Source organism: Martes martes (assembly GCF_963455335.1).
Source record: "Martes martes genome assembly, contig: scaffold_239, whole genome shotgun sequence".
In the NCBI taxonomy this organism is placed as follows: domain Eukaryota; kingdom Metazoa; phylum Chordata; class Mammalia; order Carnivora; family Mustelidae; genus Martes; species Martes martes.
This window is the reverse complement of record NW_027666457.1, coordinates 1-21,168: the sequence shown is the minus strand read 5'-3', so window position 1 is coordinate 21,168 and position 21,168 is coordinate 1. Positions and strand designations below refer to the sequence as shown.

At 39.6% G+C, this 21,168-nt stretch overlaps 1 protein-coding gene across 1 annotated transcript; it reads left to right on the top strand.

Annotated features, from left to right (window-relative positions):
• Positions 1-928: 928 nt before the first annotated feature.
• LOC308338009 (oocyte-secreted protein 2-like) lies at positions 929-15,409 on the top strand (the record flags this gene model as incomplete). Its single annotated transcript, XM_080831564.1, has 4 exons — positions 929-1,046; positions 8,350-8,528; positions 9,235-9,338; positions 15,295-15,409. The coding sequence occupies 4 exons, from the start codon at positions 929-931 to the stop codon at positions 15,407-15,409; spliced, it is 516 nt and encodes a 171-aa protein (XP_080687690.1).
• Positions 15,410-21,168: the final 5,759 nt, after the last annotated feature.

Sequence of the window (21,168 nt, the reverse complement as noted above, 5' to 3'; positions counted from 1 at the left end):
GGCAAATAATACATTATATGTTAATAAAAATAATTTTAAAAATAGAGTTATAAAAATTTCAGCTATAAGAAGGAAAAGCCAAAACTGTGCTGAGGGTACTTTCTAGAATGCTAGGTCACCACCCACAGCTGAAGAGGCAAGAGATTTACAAACACTTGAAGAGGCTCACCTCCTTGATTTCTTTTTCCTGTGGTACCTTGGTTTGAGATCTGAAGCAAGGAAGGTTTCTGGCATGTTAGGAGGGCTCCTTGTGCTTTCTGTGTTGATTTATAGTCTTAATTATTGTAAGAGAAATGGAATTTTGGAGGGTGATAATTTCGAGCAGTGGGGGTGATTTTTTTTTAACATTTTAATATAGCTGTTGACTTTGGGGATTTGTTTTTTAATAACCTGGTATGAAAATTCATGCAAGGAACTCTCACTGAAATGGAGTTGGGAGCTTCAGAAGGAGAGGGGGGCGGTCTCATGTCCTACCACTCCTTGTCAATTGCAAATCCAACAGGAAGAGAGAGACCTTGCAACCTTGCATAGATACTTTAGCTATTAGGCATTACTGTCCCCAGCAGGGGTCAGAAAGATGTTTCGCTTCCCCCAGCAACAGTCCTGCCAGTGAGATGGTCACAACTCAGCCAGTGAAAACTCACTATACTTGGAGCTCCCAGGTCTTGTTTTCTAGCAGCCTGCCCAACTGCCCCTCTTCGTCTATGAAAGAGTGTTCCTCTCCTTTGTTCTCCAGACTTGCCTATAGTTCTGTATTCTTTCTTGTTCTGCTATTCCTGAGTAAACCCATCTTTTGCTGGTAAAATAACCGGCAGTTTTAATTTTAAGCTTAAACACTGCTGATCAATAACCTGCTAACAGCTAACAATTGTCAGGTTCATTCTTCTTTGTTCCACTGCATTTTCTGTTTATTCTATCCATCCTCACCATGACTCTGTGCTGCACCCCCACAAACCCCGTCCCTCCTGCAGACTCTAAGCCAAAGGTGGGTGACGATCAGAAAAGATCTGAAAACAGAGACCGAGACATAGGTTTACCGGGCGAATGTACATTCAAGGTTCCAGGAGCGGTGGACTGGACAAAGGATCTGTTGCTGGGATCTGTGTAGCAACTTAGCCTAGCGACTCTTTGTAGGCTTTCCCGTCCTCGCACGGCCAGCCTGCCAAGGAGGTCACATCCTGCCATCTGAACACTTCCTTACAAGGGAGATGTTCTGGCTTGGCCACGCTGGGAGTCCCTGACCTTGAATGCTGAACATGAATTTCTGCACATTCTGCTTGATTGAGTATGGAGGGAAGACGGGATCTCTACATTCTCAAGATAGTGATTAACAAGGGTAATCAGGATGTGTTTGTACAAACCAGCCTTCCAGCACGTACCGTACCATACAACCTCTGGTTAGTTAATTAATTCCCTATAATTAATTAATTAACTCCTATTAATTCCCACTATGTTTCACAAACTTCTTGCTTGCTCGTGTCTTAGGAATTTTGATCCTTGTTTTCTTGCATTTATAGACAAACTGAGTATTCTCAAATTTGCACAAACCACACATTATAAAATGTTGTTAAATTGTATCAGAATTTTCTGCAAATGTGGGTGCTAGAGCTGTATGGAATAATAGTATTAAAATTCTGATAAAATTTTATTTAGATCATTTTCCTCCTATATTCAAGCTAACTAGAGTTCATCTATGAAGGGCAAAAAAGAAGATTAAGAAAATATATATAATCTTACAGTATTTTTAACCTTAGACGCCCCCTAAACATGTGAGAATGAGCAACAACAAAATAAGGGTTACAGTAAATAACATACAGATCCCCTCTAAAAAATTATTAAAATATGTGCTCAAAAAGGGTAAATGCAAATAAATGTTAGAAGGTCAATATATCAGCCAAATTTATTCTTTGGCCTAAATTTCATATTGGAATATAAAATCTAGAAATAAAATCTGAAATTATCACAAAACATTGGAAAAATGTAGTCTATTCCTTGTAAGAGAATACAGATTGTGTATTAGTTTATTGCTGTCATTGTAACTAATTACCATGAATTTAGCACCTGAAGGTAGCACCCATTTATTATCCCATACTTTGTACGGTTGGAGTATAGGCACTATGTGGTTCATCTGGGTTCTCCACTTGGAGTCTCACCAAGTTCAAATCAAGTTGTCTGCAGGGCTGTTTCTTCTGGAGGCTCTTGGAGAGACCTTGTCTGCAGGCTAATCTAGGATGTTGGCTGCATTTGATTTCTTGTAGTCATAGGACTAAAGTCTGTTTCCTTTGCTGGCTGTCAGCTGGAGGTTGCTAGAGACCTCCCATATTCCTTCTCTTGTGGACCCTTTCAAAGACAATGATGGCAGGCTGAGTTCTTCACAGTCTTCAGATCTTACTGACATCCCCTTCGGAGGTGACCTCTCTTTTGCTTCTAGCCAGAGAAAGTTCTCTGCTTTAAGGATGTATGTAGTTAGATGGGGTCACTCGGAAAAATCCAAGTTAATCTCACTACTTTAAAGTCCTTGATCTTAATTATATCTGTAAAGTCCCTCACAGCAATACCTAGATTAATGTTTGATTAAATCAATTACAGAAAGCATCTTTAGAATTCTGCCTATGACAGATACAAATTAGCTCCAGATGGTAGAAAAACACAGGACTCCCCATTTTGACAATTCACAGGTACGCAGAGTAGATTGAAATATAGCAGACTTGAGACGGCTCTACTAAGAAAGTCCAGCTTGCAAGGGGAATTTTGCGTTGGGGAATTTGGATTTGGGGTGAGTTCCCGCCACTCTGATGACAGAGACTCCTTGTGCCTCAATTATTTGTGCAAATTATGTGTTCGACACTTGTTTTCCTTCCAGAATATTAAATTTTGGTATGTGTTAGGCAGAGGACGGTTATGTGATTGGTCCCTGATAAACACCCTGAATGCTGAGTATGTAATGACCTTCCTTGGTAGACAACATTTCGCATGTCTCCACAACTCACTGCAGGAAGAATTAAGCACATCTTGTGTGCCTCCACTGGGAGAGAACCCTTGGAAGCTTGCACCTGGTTTCATTTGGACTCTGGACCATGCACCTTTCCTTCACTCTGTATCCTTTTGCTGTTCTAAGTCATGGTGTGATATGACTATGCTATGATATGATTATATGCCAAGTCCTCCTAGCAAATCATCAAAACAGGGGGTGGTTTTGGAGACCCTGACACAGAGGTAATCTTGTAAAATTTAAAACAAATAAAAATAAAACTTCCAAAGAATTAAATGTATAACTTCCACCTTGCTAGAGAAGTAACTGCGTAGAAAAAAAGAAACAGATCAATTAAATGGAACTCAGGTTCCACAAAGAAAAAGAAACTATGATAAATAAGAACATAAATTAATATAGAGGAAATTAAAAATTCTTTTTTTTGAGGTTTCAATGATTACTTTTTATGTAAAATGTTGGTAGCTGCATTCAAAAGACAGAAAGTCTAAAGAGACAGAGAACTTAGAACTCATCACTTATCTATCAGTAAAATGGTGTTGGAATAGGATATATTCAAGCAAGTTTTTCTAAGTGTAAACAAAGGAAAATTCTCACATTTCATAAACAATCTTAAACTCTTAAAAAAAAAAAGGTGTCAGATATCTTTTCAGTTCATAATAACTGGCCACAATAACAGATTCCAAAACTGTTGTCCCATGTATGAATATAAATGTATAGAAAAATATTGTTTATGGAACAAATTCATGTGTCTGTTAGCCATTTGTATGTCTTCTTTGGAGACGTGTCTGTTCATGCCTTCTGCCCATTTTTTGACATGATTATCTGTTTTTTGAGTGTTGAGTTTGAGGAGTTCTTTATAGATCTTGGATATCAGCCCTTTGTCTGTGGTGTCATTTATGAATATCTTCTCCCATTCCGTGGGTTGACTCTTGGTTCTGTTGACTGCTTCCTTTGGCAGAAGCTTTTTATCTTGATGAAGTCCCAACAGTTCATTTTTGCTTTTGTTTCCTTTGCCTTTGGAGACATGTTTTGAAAGAAGTTGCCATGGCTGATGTCGAAGAGGTTACTGCCTATGTTCTCCTCTAGGATTTTGATAGATTCAGAAATATATAGTATTGGAACACTATGGTATTGAATCCAGCATCTTTAAAAATTATAATTCAGCATAATAATTTGAGAAGTCCTTTGGGAGTAACAAATGCAGCAAACCTTCAGTTTTTGTCTTTCAGCACTTTGAATAGATCATCCCACTCTCTTCTGGCCTGTAACGTTTCCTTTGGAAACTGTATAAAACCTGAACTCACTGTGCTTAAGTTTGAAGTGAACATATGTACTTTTGTACACTATTTATGTTAGTTTTGTGTGTGTGTGTGTATGTGTGTGTATGTTTTGAGAGAGAGAGTGCATGAGCTGGAGGGGGAGGGGAAGAGGGAGGGAGAAAGAATCTTAGTTCTCAAGAACTGAGCCAGGCTCAATCCCACAACTTGAGCCAAAATTGAGACTAGGATGCTCAACAGACTGAGCCACCCAGGCGCCTCTACTTTGTTTTTATATGTATTTCTTGTACATGTTAACTTTGGCTACACTGCTTACATTTGTTATCCCTTTTAATATTCACAATAAACTTACAAGGGAAATAGTATTATTATACCTCCTTTTTACAGAGCGCGAATGTGAGCCTTAGCTTGTTTAACTTTCCCAAACTTGAGTAAACAGAGAGTAGAGAAACTGATCTATGATTCCAGAGGTTAAGCTCTTCACCAGTGGACTCTGATGCCTTCTAGAACAATACTAGATGCTTGCATTGGAATGATTTAAAATTGCTTTTTAAAAAGATTTCATTTATTTATTTGAAATAGAGAGGGAGAAAAAAAAATAAGCAGGAGGAAGGGCAGAGGGAGAAGCAGACTCCATGCTGAGCAGGGAGCCCAAGGCTCCATCCCAGGACCCTCAGATCATGACCTGAGTAGAAGGCAGCTGCTTAACCAACTGAGCCACCCAGGCAGCCCTGGAATGATTTAAAAGATAAATGTAAAGCTTAGGAATTTTAGATCATAGAAATGTTAACATCAGGAGAAAGTAAAAAAAAAAAAAAAAAAAGAAAGAAAAAAAGGAAATGAAAGACAAAAAAACAACATGTAGACTTGTCTCTGTCTTTCTTCACAGTCTTCCTCTTGTAGTTGGTGTCTGGGTTCTCCCTGCTTTCCAGATGCAGACAGAACACCGTGTGGGTCTCAGCTTGAGGGATTTCCGTGTCCCTGAAAGAAGGGGATGTTCGGAACAAAAGTCCTTTTCATGACACATAAAGAAGCCCTGTGCATGTACTTATTTGATAGCAGATTGAGAATATAATTCAGTTGTCATAAAAACCAATAATAGGCCTTCAGTTCAGATGCTTGGAATTTTATTTATTCTGAGCCTTGATCTCCAAGTTCACTTTAAAATTACAAAGTCACATTCTTGTCACAACTGACATTTTTAGAAAATACAATAAAAACGCTTAGCTGGAACTTTTATTCCAACTGAGCACTGGAATGAATATATTTATTATATACATAAATAATCATATACATGTGCATATACACACATACAAATATATATATACATATACATATGCAAATAATTATATATACATATGCATATATATGTATACGTGTGTGTGTGTATACATACACACAAGGGCATAAAATATATGATATTATATATATATATGTGTGTGTATATATATATATATATATATTTCTCTCTTCTGAGAAATCTTCCCTTGTTCTCTTATAAGCATATACTTTTAAGGCTGGGACTCACTAAAGTAACTAACACATTAATTTATGGAAGAATCAACAAAGATGGATTTGTGGATTTACTTGATGCCAAGAAAGCTGGTTGTCTTTAGGTCCTTGTCTCCTCCTGGGGATGTTTATTTCTGGGCAAGTCACTTGGGTATCTCTGCTGCTGATTTCTTCCAGCCGAACCTGGAGATAAAAAGAAAGAAACATCTTTTGATTTCACATATATATGATTTAGGCTATTCTGCTTATTAGAAGGACACCTGAAAAAAAAAATCACCTAGCAGAAACAGGTTCCTACAATTTAACACTTATTGGAAGTGTTGTGGGCCATGCCAGCCTCCCAGGCCATCTCAACAGGCCTCAGGCAGACACCCTCATCGAACAGCACTTTTTGCCTGATATGCTTCCTGGAGATTCAGTGTTTGGGGAGTCTGGAGAATCGCAGATTTTAGGTGGCTGACACTATGAGAGTGCCCCAGGGGCTCTCTGAATCAGTAGGAAAATGAAGGCAGCTGAGAGTGGGATGCCATACATAGTCACTTAAGGCCGGCTCCTCTTCCTGTTTCCTGGGAAGTACTGGCTGGGGGTCTGCTCGGATGAAGTTCTCTGTGGCTTTAGGGGTCTGGACGCTCCTTGCTGCCTTGATCTGGCCTTGCGCCGAGAGTATCTGTGGTAAATGGCCAGCTCTGGAGAACACTTCCTTGGAAGGGTTATGATCACTTTCCCTGCAGGGACCCTTCTCTCAAAGAGATCGGACCTTACAATTAGATACAAGAGAAATACTTTTGGGCCAAGAAGACTGGAGTCTATCTACTGAGGGCATCTGCAGTGGAGGGGGCAGAGCAGAGCACTGGGACCATCTGTAGTGGGGGACTCAAGGCATTGGGACCCTCGGTTGGGGGGAGCAGGGCATCAGGGCCATCTGGGGTCAGGGTAGGAGGGCATTGATATCTGGCTGTGATCCATGATCCTGGGGTTCAAGGAAGATTCTGTTTCACCCAATTTGTGTAGCAGCTACCCGTGCTCCTCAGGCTTTCCCTCAAATAATTTCTCAGTCACTTGAGACATGACCTCATGATGTCAGACTGAAATGACCCTAATATAGTATGAAAAAAAAAAAAAAATGAAGCCAGAGGCCCAGCCTTCCTGTATGTCCATGTCTACTTACCTTTCAAATCCATCTTGAATTAACTGTTGGAACTATTTTCTTCCTTTGGGAAGGATCTTCCTGGTAATCTTATCTAGGAGGCGCTAGGATAATATTTCAAACACATGGAGCCATTTGGAGCTACTATCACTGAGGTAGATCACCTGCCTTCTCCAATGCTACGTTTTCCCTCAAAACATCTGCCTGAATTTTCTTACTTTCTTGATGATTTATCTGTAAAGACCAAGAACCTACAGGCTTAAATAATGTTGGAATCTCTTGCTTGTGACATAGGAATGTTTTCTCATGCTGGGAAGATTTAGATCCTAAAAGCATTTAAGAATATCCTGGATGTGGGGTGCCTGGGTGGCTCAGTGGGTTAAAGCCTCTGCCTTCAGCTCGGGTCATGATCCCAGGGTCCTGGGATCGAGCCCCACATCAGGATCTCTGCTCAGCGGGGAGCCTGCTTCCCTCTCTCTCTCTGCCTGCCTCTCTGTCTACTTGTGATCTCTGTCTGTGAAATAAATAAATAAAAATCTTTGAAAAAAAAAAAAGAAAAGAAAAATATCCTGGATGTGTTCCAAGGTCTCCTATTACTCTTTTAGGAGCTTTCCTAGTCAAGGTTTGAACCTCTAGCTACTCTTTTCTTTGTGAATTCTGGCTTTTTATTATTAATTTGTAATGGACATGTAAGTGAGCACCAATCCTATAGGAAAGAAGATATTAGACAATTAGTCCCTGTGACACATGAATGGCTTGCTCAGTGTCATGTTAGAAACTGTGGTTAATGTCCATCTGGCATACTGGGTCAGAATCCAGCACAATTTTACTTCCACAGGATACATGAATCCATTGGAAATAGTGATTATTCTTAAAGGACTGATTTTCTCTCTTCAGCGTCTTTCCTCTATGGCTCAAATTGTCTCTGGTTCTGGTTGCTCCAGATATGGATCATACTCTCCCACTCTTTTTCTTTTTCTTCTTCCCCTCCAAAAAGCATTCCTGGGACTATGTCACTTCTATTCGAATGCATTGCATTTTACTTCTGTCCCTATGTTTAGCCCTAGGTAGACCACCCTCTTTGGAATCTAATTTTTTTTTAAGAGGAGGCAGGGGGCAGAAGATTGTCATTTTCTTATTCTTATGTGTTGATTTTCTTCCCTGTGAAATCACTGAAGTCTAGTTAGTTGAGGCTATAATGATGTGGATATTTTGGAAACTAATGGTGATGTGAACACTTTAATATGTTGTTCTTTAAGCCTTGATTATGTCAGAGAAAGAAATGCCTTTAGTTCATCACAGAGGGCGTAGCTGAATAGTCTTTGAATTCCCTGAGATAAATATGTATATTTATATACATATTTTATAATTCCCTGAGATAAATATGTATCTGATATTTTCTCTTATGATTCTTTCCGCAGTGAAAGTAAGTTGTTCTATGGACTGGTTGATGATCTCGGTTAGCCCGTGTGGGTACAGCCGCAACCTGTATATATTTGCTGATGAATTATATCTGGGATCAGGTTGCCCTGTGACTCAGATACAAACATATGCATATGATTTTATATACCCCGTACATGACTGTGGGATCAGGATAAAGGTGAGACTAGTGATTATTTAAAAAATAACTTCTAAATAGTTTTTTAGATCTTTATACCTGGGACTAAAATTATTGTCTTTCTTTTGTCTTAAAGAGCAAATTTTGCTTCTAGTTTTTGTAATTTATGGGTGACAAAAATACAGTTCTTTACTTATCATTCACTGGACATTGGGGTGTCTGTGTGCATAGGACCTGAGAACACACAATTCCAGACTGGTTAGGAAACCGATTTTAAGTTATCCCTAGGCTACGCTTGTATTTTACTAAAGCTTAGCAGACAATTTTAAATTCCATTTGATGCTCCTAATGGGAAAGGTCACAGTTCCTGGAAAGGTATATCCTATTCACTGGATCACTAAACCAGGATGATTACCCTTCAAAGCTTATACTTTAAACCACTCTGTTATTTGACCTCCAGATCCTCCCTTTTGAGAGAATTGTTGGAAATCTTTCCATTAATGAGTCGTAAAGATGGCTCTCATTGGCAGTTTAGGTTTGCTCCTATGTACTATTAAGATTTTTTTCCCCCCAGGCACTTTAAATACTCTCTTACAGATAATACTCCTCTTCTGTCCCAGTGGGTTGTCAGACCATGGTGACAGTAGCCAACTTTGAGATCGTAAATGTTTTCTACCTCCTACTCAAATGTAGGTATGCCTCCCCTGTTACTCGAAGTACCTTCTATTTCACCTTTGTGCTCCCCTAGGTTGTTTCGGAGGATACTCTCCTTTTCCAAACTGAGATGTATTTTAACCCTCGGAATCTACATTGTGACCCTCAGAGGATCCCTTTGGAGTGTTCTGCCTCTAGGTGAGTCCAATAGACCAGCCTCCTTTGAGATGTATCTGCTTCCCATTTACTTAAGATGCTTCTGCAGGAACATGACCTTTAGACTTGATTTCACCCATAACCATATGTCCAAACGTGAAAATAGCCTCTCTAAAAATACTTAATACTTTTATTTTTTTATATACATTCTAGTATAATGAGGTTATTTTGCAACAACTGAACCACAAAGAAGACTCATTACTCAGTCGCCTTAATAAATGGAAGAATCAAGCCTGATACTATTTTTCAGTGTCTCCTCCTTCCTAATACTTTAATACATCTCATGGTTTAATTCCATGTTAATAGAAGGGAACATAAGTTCTTCATTTTAATACTAACTCATGGAATACATGAAAGGAAAGATTTATCAACCTAATCATTAAATGCATTGTGCTTGCATTTCTGTGGAACTGAGACATTGAATCCCAAAGGGACCCCACATGAACTGTGAGACCAAGTAAAATGGTGTAAGTGAAACACTTTAATATTTACATTGAATGTTACAAGTTGCAAATCTTGTCACTGTAATATTTACATTGAGTGTTATTAGTTACAAATTTGGAAAATATTTTATCCTTGTTTAATATGTGAAAATAGTTGACATAAAAAAGAAGGTAGAACTCAGAGCAAATGTACAGTAATTTTTGCAGTAATTTTTTTTTAATTTTTTATTTATTTTCAGCGTAACAGTATTCATTGTTTTTTCACCACACCCAGTGCTCCATGCAATCTGTGCCCTCCCTAATACCCACCACCTGGTTCCCCCACCCTCCCACCCCGCCCCTTCAAAACCCTCAGGTTGTTTTTCAGAGTCCATAGTCTCTCATGGTTCACCTCCCCTTCCAATTTCCCTCAACTCCCTTCTCCTCTCCATCTACCCTTGTCCTCTATATTATTTGTTATGCTCCACCAATAAGTGAAACCATATGATACTTGAATTTCTCTGTTTGACTTATTTCACTCAGCATAATCTCTTCCAGTCCTGTCCATGTTGCTACAAAAGTTGGGTATTCGTCCTTTCTGATGGAGGCATAATACTCCATAGTGTATATGGACCACATCTTCCTTATCCATTCATCCGTTGAAGGGCATCTTGGTTCTTTCCACAGTTTGGCGACCGTGGCCATTGCTGCTATAAACATTGGGGTACAGATGGCCCTTCTTTTCACTACATCTGTATCTTTGGGGTAAATACCCAGCAGTGCAATTGCAGGGTCATAGGGAAGATCTATTTTTAATTTCCTGAGGAATCTCCACACTGTTCTCCAAAGTGGCTGCACCAGTTTGCATTCCCACCAACAGTGTAAGAGGGTTCCCCTTTCTCCACATCCTCTCCAACACACGTTGTTTCCTGTATTGCTAATTTTGGCCATTCTAACTGGTGTAAGGTGGTATCTCAATGTGGTTTTGATTTGAATCTCCCTGATGGCTAGTGATGATGAACATTTTTTCATGTGTCTGGTAGCCATTTGTATGTCTTCATTGGAGAAGTGTCTGTTCATATCTTCTGCCCATTTTTTAATATGATTATCTGTTTTGTGTGTGTTGAGTTTGAGGAGTTCTTTATAGATCCTGGATATCAACCTTTTATCTGTACTGTCATTTGCAAATATCTTCTCCCATTCCGTGGGTTGCCTCTTTGTTTTGATGACTGTTTCTTTTGCTATGCAGAAGCTTTTTATCTTGATGAAGTCCCAGAAGTTCATCTTTGCCTTTGTTTCCTTCGCCTTTGGAGACATATCTTGAAAGAAGTTGCTGTGGCTGATATCAAAGAGGTTACTGCCTATGTTCTCCTCGAGGATTCTGATGGATTCCTGTCTCACGTTGAGGTCTTTTATCCATTTCGAGTTTATCTTTGTGTATGGTGTAAGAGAATGGTCAAGTTTCATTCTTCTACATATAGCTGTCCAGTTTTCCCAGCACCATTTATTGAAGAGACTGTCTTTTTTCCACTGGATATTTTTTCCTGTTTTGTCAAAGATTATTTGACCATAGAGTTGAGGGTCCATATCTGGGCTCTCTACTCTGTTCCACTGGTCCATGTGTCTGTTTTTATGCCAGTACCATGCTGTCTTGGTGATCACAGCTTTGTAGTAAAGCTTGAAATCAGGTAACGTGATGCCACCAGTTTTATTTTTGTTTTTCAACATTTCCTTAGCAATTCGGGGTCTCTTCTGATTCCATACAAATTTTAGGATTATTTGCTCCAGCTCTTTGAAAAATACTGGTGGAATTTTGATCAGAATGGCATTAAAAGTATAGATTGCTCTGGGCAGTATAGACATTTTAACGATGTTTATTCTTCCCATCCAAGAGCATGGAATGGTCTTCCATCTTTTTGTGTCTTCTTCAATTTCTTTTAGGAGTGTTCTGTAGTTCCTCGAGTACAGATCTTTAACCTCTTTGGTTAGGTTTATTCCGAGGTATCTTATGGTTTTTGGTGCTATAGTAAATGGAATCGATTCTCTAATTTGCCTTTCTGTATTTTCATTGTTAGTGTATAAGAAAGCCACTGATTTCTGTACATTGACTTTGTATCCTGCTACATTACTGAATTGCTGTATGAGTTCTAGTAGTTTGGGGGTGGAGTCTTTCGGGTTTTCCATATAAAGAATCATGTCATCTGCGAAGAGAGAGAGTTTGACTTCTTCCTTGCCAATTTGGATACCTTTTATTTCTCTTTGTTGTCTGATTGCTGTTGCTAGGACTTCTAATACTATGTTGAACAAGAGTGGTGAGAGTGGGCGTCCTTGTCGTGTTCCTGATCTCAATGGGAAGGCTGCAAGCTTTTTCCCATTGAGGATGATATTTGCTGTGGGTTTTTCATAGATAGATTTGATGAAGTTCAGGAATGTTCCCTCTATCCCTACACTTTGAAGCGTTTTAATCAGGAACGGATGTTGGATTTTGTCAAAAGCTTTTTCTGCATCAATGGAGAGGATCATGTGGTTCTTCTCTCTTCTCTTATTGATTTGTTCTATCACATTGATTGATTTGCGAATGTTGAACCATCCTTGTAACCCAGGGATGAATCCCACCTGGTCATGGTGGATAATCTTTTTAATGTGCTGTTGGATCCTGTTTGCTAGGATCTTGTTGAGAATCTTAGCATCCATATTCATCAGTGATATCGGTCTGAAATTCTCCTTTTTGGTAGGGTCTTTGCCTGGTTTGGGGATCAGGGTAATGCTGGCTTCCTAAAAAGAGTCTGGAAGTTTTCCTTCTGCTTCAATTTTTTGAAACAGCTTCAGGAGAATAGGTATTATTTCTTCTTTGAAAGTTTGATAGAATTCCCCAGGGAATCCGTCAGGTCCTGGGCTCTTGTTTTTTGGGAGGTTTTTGATCACTGCTTCAATCTCGTTACTGGATATTGGTCTATTCAGTGTGTCAATTTCTTCCTGGTTCAATTTTGGGAGTTTATAGTTTTCCAGGAATGCATCCATTTCATCTAGGTTGCTTAGTTTATTGGCATTTAACTGCTGATAATAGCTTCTGATGATTGTTTCTACTTCCTTGGTGTTAGTTGTGATCTCTCCCTTTTCATTCATAATTTTATTAATTTGGGCTTTCTCTCTTTTCTTTTGGATTAGTGTGGCCAATGGTTTATCGATCTTATTGATTCTTTCAAAAAACCAGCTTCTAGTTTCGTTGATACGTTCTACTGTATCTCTGGTTTCTACCTCATTGATCTCTGCTCTAATCTTGATTATTTCCCTTCTTACGTGTGGAGTTGGTTTGATTTGTTGTTGATTCTCCAGTTCTTTAAGGTGTAGAGACAGCTGGTGTATTCTGGATTTTTCAATTTTTTTGAGGGAGGCTTGGATGGCTATGAATTTCCCCCTTAGGACCGCCTTTGCTGTATCCCATAGGTTTTGGAGTGAAGTGTCTTCGTTCTCATTGGTTTGCATAAATTGTTTAAGTTCTTCTTTGATCTCCTGGTTGATCCAAGCATTCTTAAGCAAGGTGGTCTTTAGCTTCCAGGTATTTGAGTTCCTTCTGAACTTTTCCTTGTGATTGAGCTCCAGTTTCAAAGCATTGTGATCTGAGAATATGCAGGGAATCATCTCAGTCTTTTGGTATCGGTTGAGCCCTGATTTGTGACCCAGTATGTGGTCTATTCTGGAGAAGGTTCCATGTGCACTTGAGAAGAATGAGTATTCTGTTGTTTTAGGGTGGAATGTTCTGTATATATCTATGAGGTCCATCTGGTCCAATGTGTCATTCAATGCTCTTATTTCTTTATTGATTTTCTGCTTCGATGATCTGTCTATTTCTGAGAGAGGCGTGTTAAGATCTCCTACTATTAATGTATTCATATCAATATGACTCTTTATCTTGATTAATAGTTTTCTTATGTAATTGGCTGCTCCCATATTGGGGGCATAGATATTTACAATTGTTAGATCATCTTGGTGGATAGTCCCTTTAAGAATGATGTAGTGTCCTTCTGTATCTCTGACTACCGTCTTTAGTTTAAAATCTAATTTATCTGATATGAGAATCGCTACCCCGGCCTTCTTTTGAGGCCCATTGGCGTGAAAGATGCTTCTCCATCCCTTCACTTTCAGTCTGGGTGTATCTTTAGGTTCAAAATGGGTCTCTTGTAGACAACATATGGATGGGTCCTGTCGTTTTATCCAATCTGCAACCCTGTGTCGTTTTATGGGTGCATTTAGGCCATTCACATTGAGAGTGATTATTGAGAGATACGTTTTTATTGACATTGTGTTATCTTTGAAGTCTTTCTTTCTGTCGATTGTCTCTATATTTCTGTTCAATGCTATTCTTAGGATTTTTCCTCTTTTATAGAACCCCCCTTAATATTTCCTGCAGTGTCGGCTTGGTGGTTGCATAGTCTTTCAAGCCTTGCCGGTCTTGGAAACTCTTTATCTCTCCATCCATTTTGAATGTCAGTCTTGCTGGATAAAGTATTCTTGGCTGCATATTCTTCTCATTTAGTGCCCTGAATATATCTTGCCAGCCCTTTCTGGCTTGCCAGGTCTCGAGAATTTTTTTTAAGTAGGCTCCATGCCCAATGTGGAGCCCAGTGCAGGGCTTGAACTCACAAGCCTGAGATCAAGACCCGAGCTAAAATCAAGAATTGGACGCTCAAAAGACTGAGCCACCCAGGCACCCCTGGTATTTTTTTTTATCGTTGTAAAATATATGTAAGCTGAAATTTATTATTTTAACCATTTTCAAGTGTACAGCTCAGTGACATTATATACACTCATATTGTTACATCCTTTTGATACTCTTACCTTATTTCCATAAGGCACATGGAAGGCTGAGGATCTTAGTGACACTCTGGGAAGTAGCTGACACTAACATTAGATTCTGTAGAGAAATACACATGCACACACACTTTTTCATTCCTATATATCAGCCAATGCTTACAGTAATATGAAATGTTCTGAAATAATGCTCTGGAGCTATTGGTTCTCCATAGGCTACCTGATCAGGAATGATAACACCAGCATTTCTGCTTCAGTAGTGATTTTTGTGTTGTTTGCAGCTCATCTTCCTTAGGAAAAAATGAAACTAGGCCAAAAAAGATATAGAGTTAGCTTACTGGTGTTACAGCATACGTTTTTACTGCTACACACACACACACACACACACACACACACCCTGTGCCACCACTACACTGGGTCAGATTAAGCTCTGACAGCTTTTACTTACTATTCTTAAGGATCCACTTGTCTGAATCCATTTTCCTGGCCCTTTGGTGCTTGACTAAAGCAAGCATTTCAAATCATCTGTTATCCAGAGGGTCTGGGCACTGTGCCACATCCTTAAATCACTATACTGAAAATGGCCACAGGGGTAAAAATAACTTAATAACTTGGACTCAAGTATAGACTCAGGGAGACCAGGTGCCAAGTATGCCAACAATATCTGCTCCTGTTTTTTTTTTTTTCTTTTAATTTTTTTTTAGGAAATCAGTGTGGCTTACACCAGTTTCTACAGAAAATGAAATAAAATTGGACCCCAGTCCCTTTATTGCTGACTTTGAGACAACGCCGGAAGAACTAGGCTTACTAAGTCCTTAAGGAGGAATGGAGCCTTGGAATTGGCGTCATGAATTTTGTTGGAAAAACTATGTCTTTTTGTATTTAAAAAAGTTGGTTTAAATCTTTTCTTAGAAAACGTCTCCCTAAAAATCCCTGATTCAGTGAAGTTCCTGATTCAGGGAAGATATATATGTATGTATTTTTTTTTCATCAGGGGTATAGCTTATTAATTTAATGTTAACTATTGGCAATTTATACTGCCCATTTAAATTTTATTTTCTGTTCTATACAGTAGAACAAAATGTCTTCAATGACAATAATTTGATCTAATTGATATGAACCTTTGAGAAATATGTTCTAAGTACTTTTTAGTAAAAGTAAAGAATGGAGATAGGTATCTCTGGTATATGCCAGAGACTAACTTTGTGCAGAGTTTAAAAATTAACGTACTAACTCTCAGGACAAAGTGCTTTTGTGTGAAGACACCTTAACTCGTGTGGCTTTCCTAATTAATTGGTAAGATCGATTACTAAAAATAATTCAATGTATGTCATATTTGATTGTTGCAGAAGGAAATCAGATTCATATTCTAGAATTTAAATAGCCACTTTTCTTTCTTTTTTTTTTTTTTAAGATTTTTATTTATTTATTTGACAGAGAGAGACACATCAAGAGAAGCAATGCAAACAGGGGGAGTGGGAGAGGGAGGAGCAGGCTTTCCACCGAGCAGGGAGCCTGATTCGGGGCTCGATCCCAGGACCCTGGGATCATGACCTGAGCCAAAGGCAGCCGCTTAATGACTGAGCCACCCAGGTGCCCCTAAATAGCCACTTTCTTATCTGAAATTTGATGTCAGGTTTTCTGTTCTTTCCCTGATGTGATTTTTCCACACTTGAAATAATTGATGGATTGAGGTGGTCAAGGGTAGTATCTTCCCACCATGCTATCATCTTCATATAATCATGAATTTATATTCATCATTTATATATATAAATGATATATTCATCATGTAGTTGGTGATAAATAGAAAAAAGTGACTTTTTTGTGTATTACATGGGAAGACTCCTTCTTTAGACATCTTTTCCCTAAAGAGGGAGTCTTCCCATGTAATATACAAAAAAGTCACTCTTGACTTTTGGGATATTTCTTATAACAATTAGGAGAATGAAGTTGTGCCATTTGTTATTCAATTGCTTTGTAAATGTATATTTTGGGTGTCACATGAGCCTGGAGTCTGAATTTTGCCAAGGTATTTTTCATTAAGATATTTTCATTAAATTTTTTAAAAATTTAAAGTGCTGCTATTATTTCATTTTCAATAAAATGCTGCTTATAGTCGTTTACTCATCAAAGAATTTAAACATTGTCACAATGGTCATCTACCCTTTACAGTCAATATAAAACTAAGAGGTAACACTTCTGTAAGGCTTCACATGTGTCAGGTGATATTACCAGCATCTAGTGACAACTTACTTGATTCTAATAACCCCAAAGTTATGTGTGAATATTACACCAATTTTACAGAGAAGAAAAAAAAAATAGGTTAAATCATTTGCCAACTGCTTTTAAAATTGGTGATCTTCTCCTACTCTTAGAGGAAAAGTTTTCAGCTTTTCACCATCAGGTGTGGTGTTCACTAAGGGCTTGCTTTATGCAGGCCTTACTATGTGAAAGTGCATTCTACCTCTATGTAATTGGTTGACAACTTTTTATCATGAAAAGATGTTGAATTATTTTGGTGAAGGTGTCCCTTAAATAATTGCCAGTCCTTTTTTGGAAATCAAAACTAGAAATAAAATCACAAGAATGTCTCTGTTGTTAAATGTTCCTCTTTTAAGTTGTAGCAGGTAGCCTGCCTTGACTCTGAAGAGCCTTGTAAGGTTTTGTGTATATGCTCATTCTGTTTCATTCTATATAAGTGACTGAAGGGTAGACTCATCCAGAACATTTACAAAGACAATATAGTGATAGATACTTTGTTTCTCAGTTTTAAGGGAAGCCAAGCTGGACTTGGGTGTAATCACAACTCATCAAAGACAAGGTATTGATTAGTTTACATGCTTAAACGCCGCCTGTTTTCTTTTTGAAAATACATTCCTCCTTTCCTTGGGAAGTGCAGAAAGATGCAAGTGATAGTAGAAATCTTTTCCTTGAGAAGTAGTTTTCAGCAACACAATGGAGTTCCCGGTCAGTTGTAGATGAAAAGAAAAATTCAACGTGCTAAGAATTAGATGCACAACTGTCTTAGCTTGATTTATGGTAGAGTTTACACTTCTATGGATGTTGGCTAAATGTATAGGACTATACACCTGACAAAGGAAACTGATTGTTATAAATTATATTTCAGAGAGCCTGACGTAAAAAATTATGCTAGCTTGATTACAAGCCACAATAGCTCATCCCATATGAACCTAATGGCATGAAAATACATTTAATAGTACATCAGTTAGACTTTTCAACTGGAATTTATTGCTCTATTAGAAAATGAAAGTTGTTCTATGAAATATATGCTCTTAAAAAGAGAAGTATTGAGAGGCCAATAGCGATTTTGGTGGAGAGATGGAAAGCAGACAGAATCATGAAGCAGGGGGAGTGTGGAGGGGGGAAGCAGTAAGGATCTAAAGACATTTGGGCTGAGGCACCCAGGCAAGTTCTACTTGAGTAGCTCAACCACAGCCCAGCTAGTAGTGAGTACTCCCCCCCCCCCCAATAGCCCATTAAAAGGCCCCAAAACTTCCTGCTAAAAACCTGTAGGCTGACTCTGAAAAGGAGGCAAGAGTGACTTGGTGGCTCCCTCAGGGAATGACTTACCAAGAAGCCACTGGAAATGCTCGAAAGGTTCACTTGGTCAGTAAGTTGGGGCAGGTCCATCAGGGCAGGATCCCTGTAGATGCACTTCCCCTATGGCTTGCTGCAAGCTCTGTCACTCTTTCCTGAAGAACCCCATGGCCACTTAGAAACCAGAAGTCTAATACCTTGGTGGGCTGAGGGGTGGAGTGTTAGCCAGAGCTGACCACATTTGGCAGTGGTCAGGAAATGATCCAAGGGAACGGAGTGGAATTTGTGCCCTAAGTAAGATTGATGAGATTTGGCAGATCAAAATATAAGATGCCCAGTTAAACTTGGATTTCTCATAGTATTATTTTTATTGTAATTATATTTCATGCAATATTTGGGACTTTATTTAAATAATCAAATATCGTATGCGGCATACTTAAATATTTTTTAAGTTGTTGTTTTTCTGAAATTCAAATTTAACTGGGACTTCTGAATTTTGTCTGGCAACCTTAGTCCCAATCCAGCCAGAGGAAAGCAGTGTTCTAGCAGCAGAGGCTAGAGGGGAGAGAAGGTCTGGAAGGAAGATACTCACCAAGGCTGTATCTACTCTAGGTCCTTCTACTGTAGAAAAAGAGCACTGGAGATGAACTTAAGAACTTGTTCAAGGGCCAAAGGATTGGCTTGAACAATGTCCAGGGCAGTCTTACAGAACGTGTGCTGCCGACTGAGGGATCAAAGTGATCCCACTGAATTAGCCCTGTCCGGTGCCCAGTGCGAAGTCAGCAGCTTCCCAAGCGTTGTATCCCCATGTGGACACTAGAGGGAGCAGCCTGGTCAGAAGGAGCCCACATTGCTATATTTCAGGCTCCAAGAAAGAGTAAAGGTCTAATTTCCATGCCAGTTGAATAGAGAGGGAACCATAGGAGATACAAATGAAGGGGGCATTGAAGAGAAGATGCTGGTTTATGAGCCTCTGAAGCCAGAGGGGAGAGTCACCTTTGTCCAGATCAGGGGGTTAGCAGAAAACCATGTGAGCAAGAACCCCTAGTCATGTAACATAAGAGAGAGTCCCTCCTGAGAAATACAGTGGGTAGAAGATGAAGTGCTTTATACAGCGGCTTTATCCAAGGAAAGATGGTCTGCTGCAAAAATCCAAGTGAGCTTCAGTCCCTGCACAGAAACCAGGTGCACTGGAAACCAGCCCTGTCGTCACCGGCAGTGGGGACACTGAGATGCAGGCAGGCATGCCAGCTGTGATCCTTGTCTTGAACAAGAGCCTGGGTCTTCGAGGTGGACCTCTTACATGAGCAAAAAGTAGCAGAAGGTTCCTATCCAGGCCTGGGTAGGAACCATGAGTGAGAGAGTACAGGGCTTTGGTCCACCATACTACATCAGCAGACACATGTTTGATCAATGTTCAGGACTAATTAGAATATGTATAGGCGCCCACTTCTATTTCTAATCAGGACATAAATTTAGTAAGATGTAGTGCTAGCAAGGGGATCACATGAAAAAAGAACCTATTTTGATTATAGAGCCTGTTTTCCTCCTGTTCTTCTAAAATAGGAGCCAAAATATCAAAAGATCACATTGAATGAAACAAGGACAAACAGTGATATTTTTAAGTTTTCCCCATAAACAAGGAGTGACCCTAAACTACCTACAATTAAGAGGATTCTGTACTGTATATAAACATTAGAGTTCCTTGGGGTCCCCGGGGTCTACTTTTCTTCTTTGGAGAAGAGTGAAAGGCATTTTAGAATTGAAAGCTATTTCTGGAGGAAATAGACTCTATGCTATTCTAATCAGATAATTCTCCTGACAACTCATAGGAAAGAAAGTCCAAAGCTAATAGAGAAAGAGAACTGAAAGAGTAGTGATATATCACTCAGACCTTACGACCGGGTTCAATCAGGGGAACAGAACTAATATGCATGATATTGATAACATATTTGTCATAAAGAACAATACATTTTGGGAACTGGGGTAGAAATGCATAGAAGGTTATTGTTATTGTCCTTGCATCTGGTGGTAAAGCCCAATGCTGCTGAAGGTCAGCAGGGTTGGGAACACACTGGAACTTGCTCTTTCTCTCATTGTCTCCAACCTTGACCATGGGGATGACCTGCAGAAGCTGGCTCCATCACCATGGAGTTGCACGAACACCTGGTCCAGGACTCAAAGAGGCTGGATGAGGAGACCCGGTGTGAGTAGGAGAAGCTGAGCCCCAGTCTGGTCCTGTGCTCAGTGAGCCAGCAGATCCGTGACGGTGGGGGCGTGCCACAGGGGCATTGGCTCTCCACAGCCACTGGAATCAGGGGGATATGACACACCCATGGAGGACATTTCTGTGAGTCTTTCTGGAAAGCAGTTTCCATAATCATTCTCTCCCTAAATAATTGAAGAGGCTTCCCATTTTTATTCATTTATTTGGAATGCATGTAAAGACCTTAGTTGCTAAGATGTCTAGATGCATTCTGTCCTCTGCTTTTTACAGGTACTGTTCTCTAAGGCGGCACTAGCTCTTACATTTACAAATGAGATCAATGAAGTCTTCGAGTTTAAGTAACTTCCTTTCAGAGCTCTTTCCGCCCCCCTACAGTTCTACATTTTAAAAAAGTGCGTTAAAAGGAACTACTTTCTTTTTCATTTACTCAGATTCCCTCCTCTCCATCCCTGAAGACACTTTCTTGTCCTTCCCTTCTTCTTCCTCCTCCTCCACCTCCTCCTCCTCTGCCTCCTCCTTCTCTTCTTTGTCCTCTTCTTCCTCCTCCTCCCCCTTCCCTCCCCTTTGTTCCTCCCTTTTCCTCCCCTTGTTGCCCCTCCTTTTCTCCCTTCTCTTCTTCCTCTCCTCCTCGTCCTCCTCCCTTCACTCTGCCCTTCTCCTCTTCCCCTAAACCTCCCCCACCTCTCCCCACTTCCTCTTCTTCTTTGTCATCATCTTCTTTTTCTTCCTCTCCCCCTCCTTCTTCCTCTTCTCCTCCCCCTCCTCTTCCCTACCCCTTTCCTTTTCCTCCTCC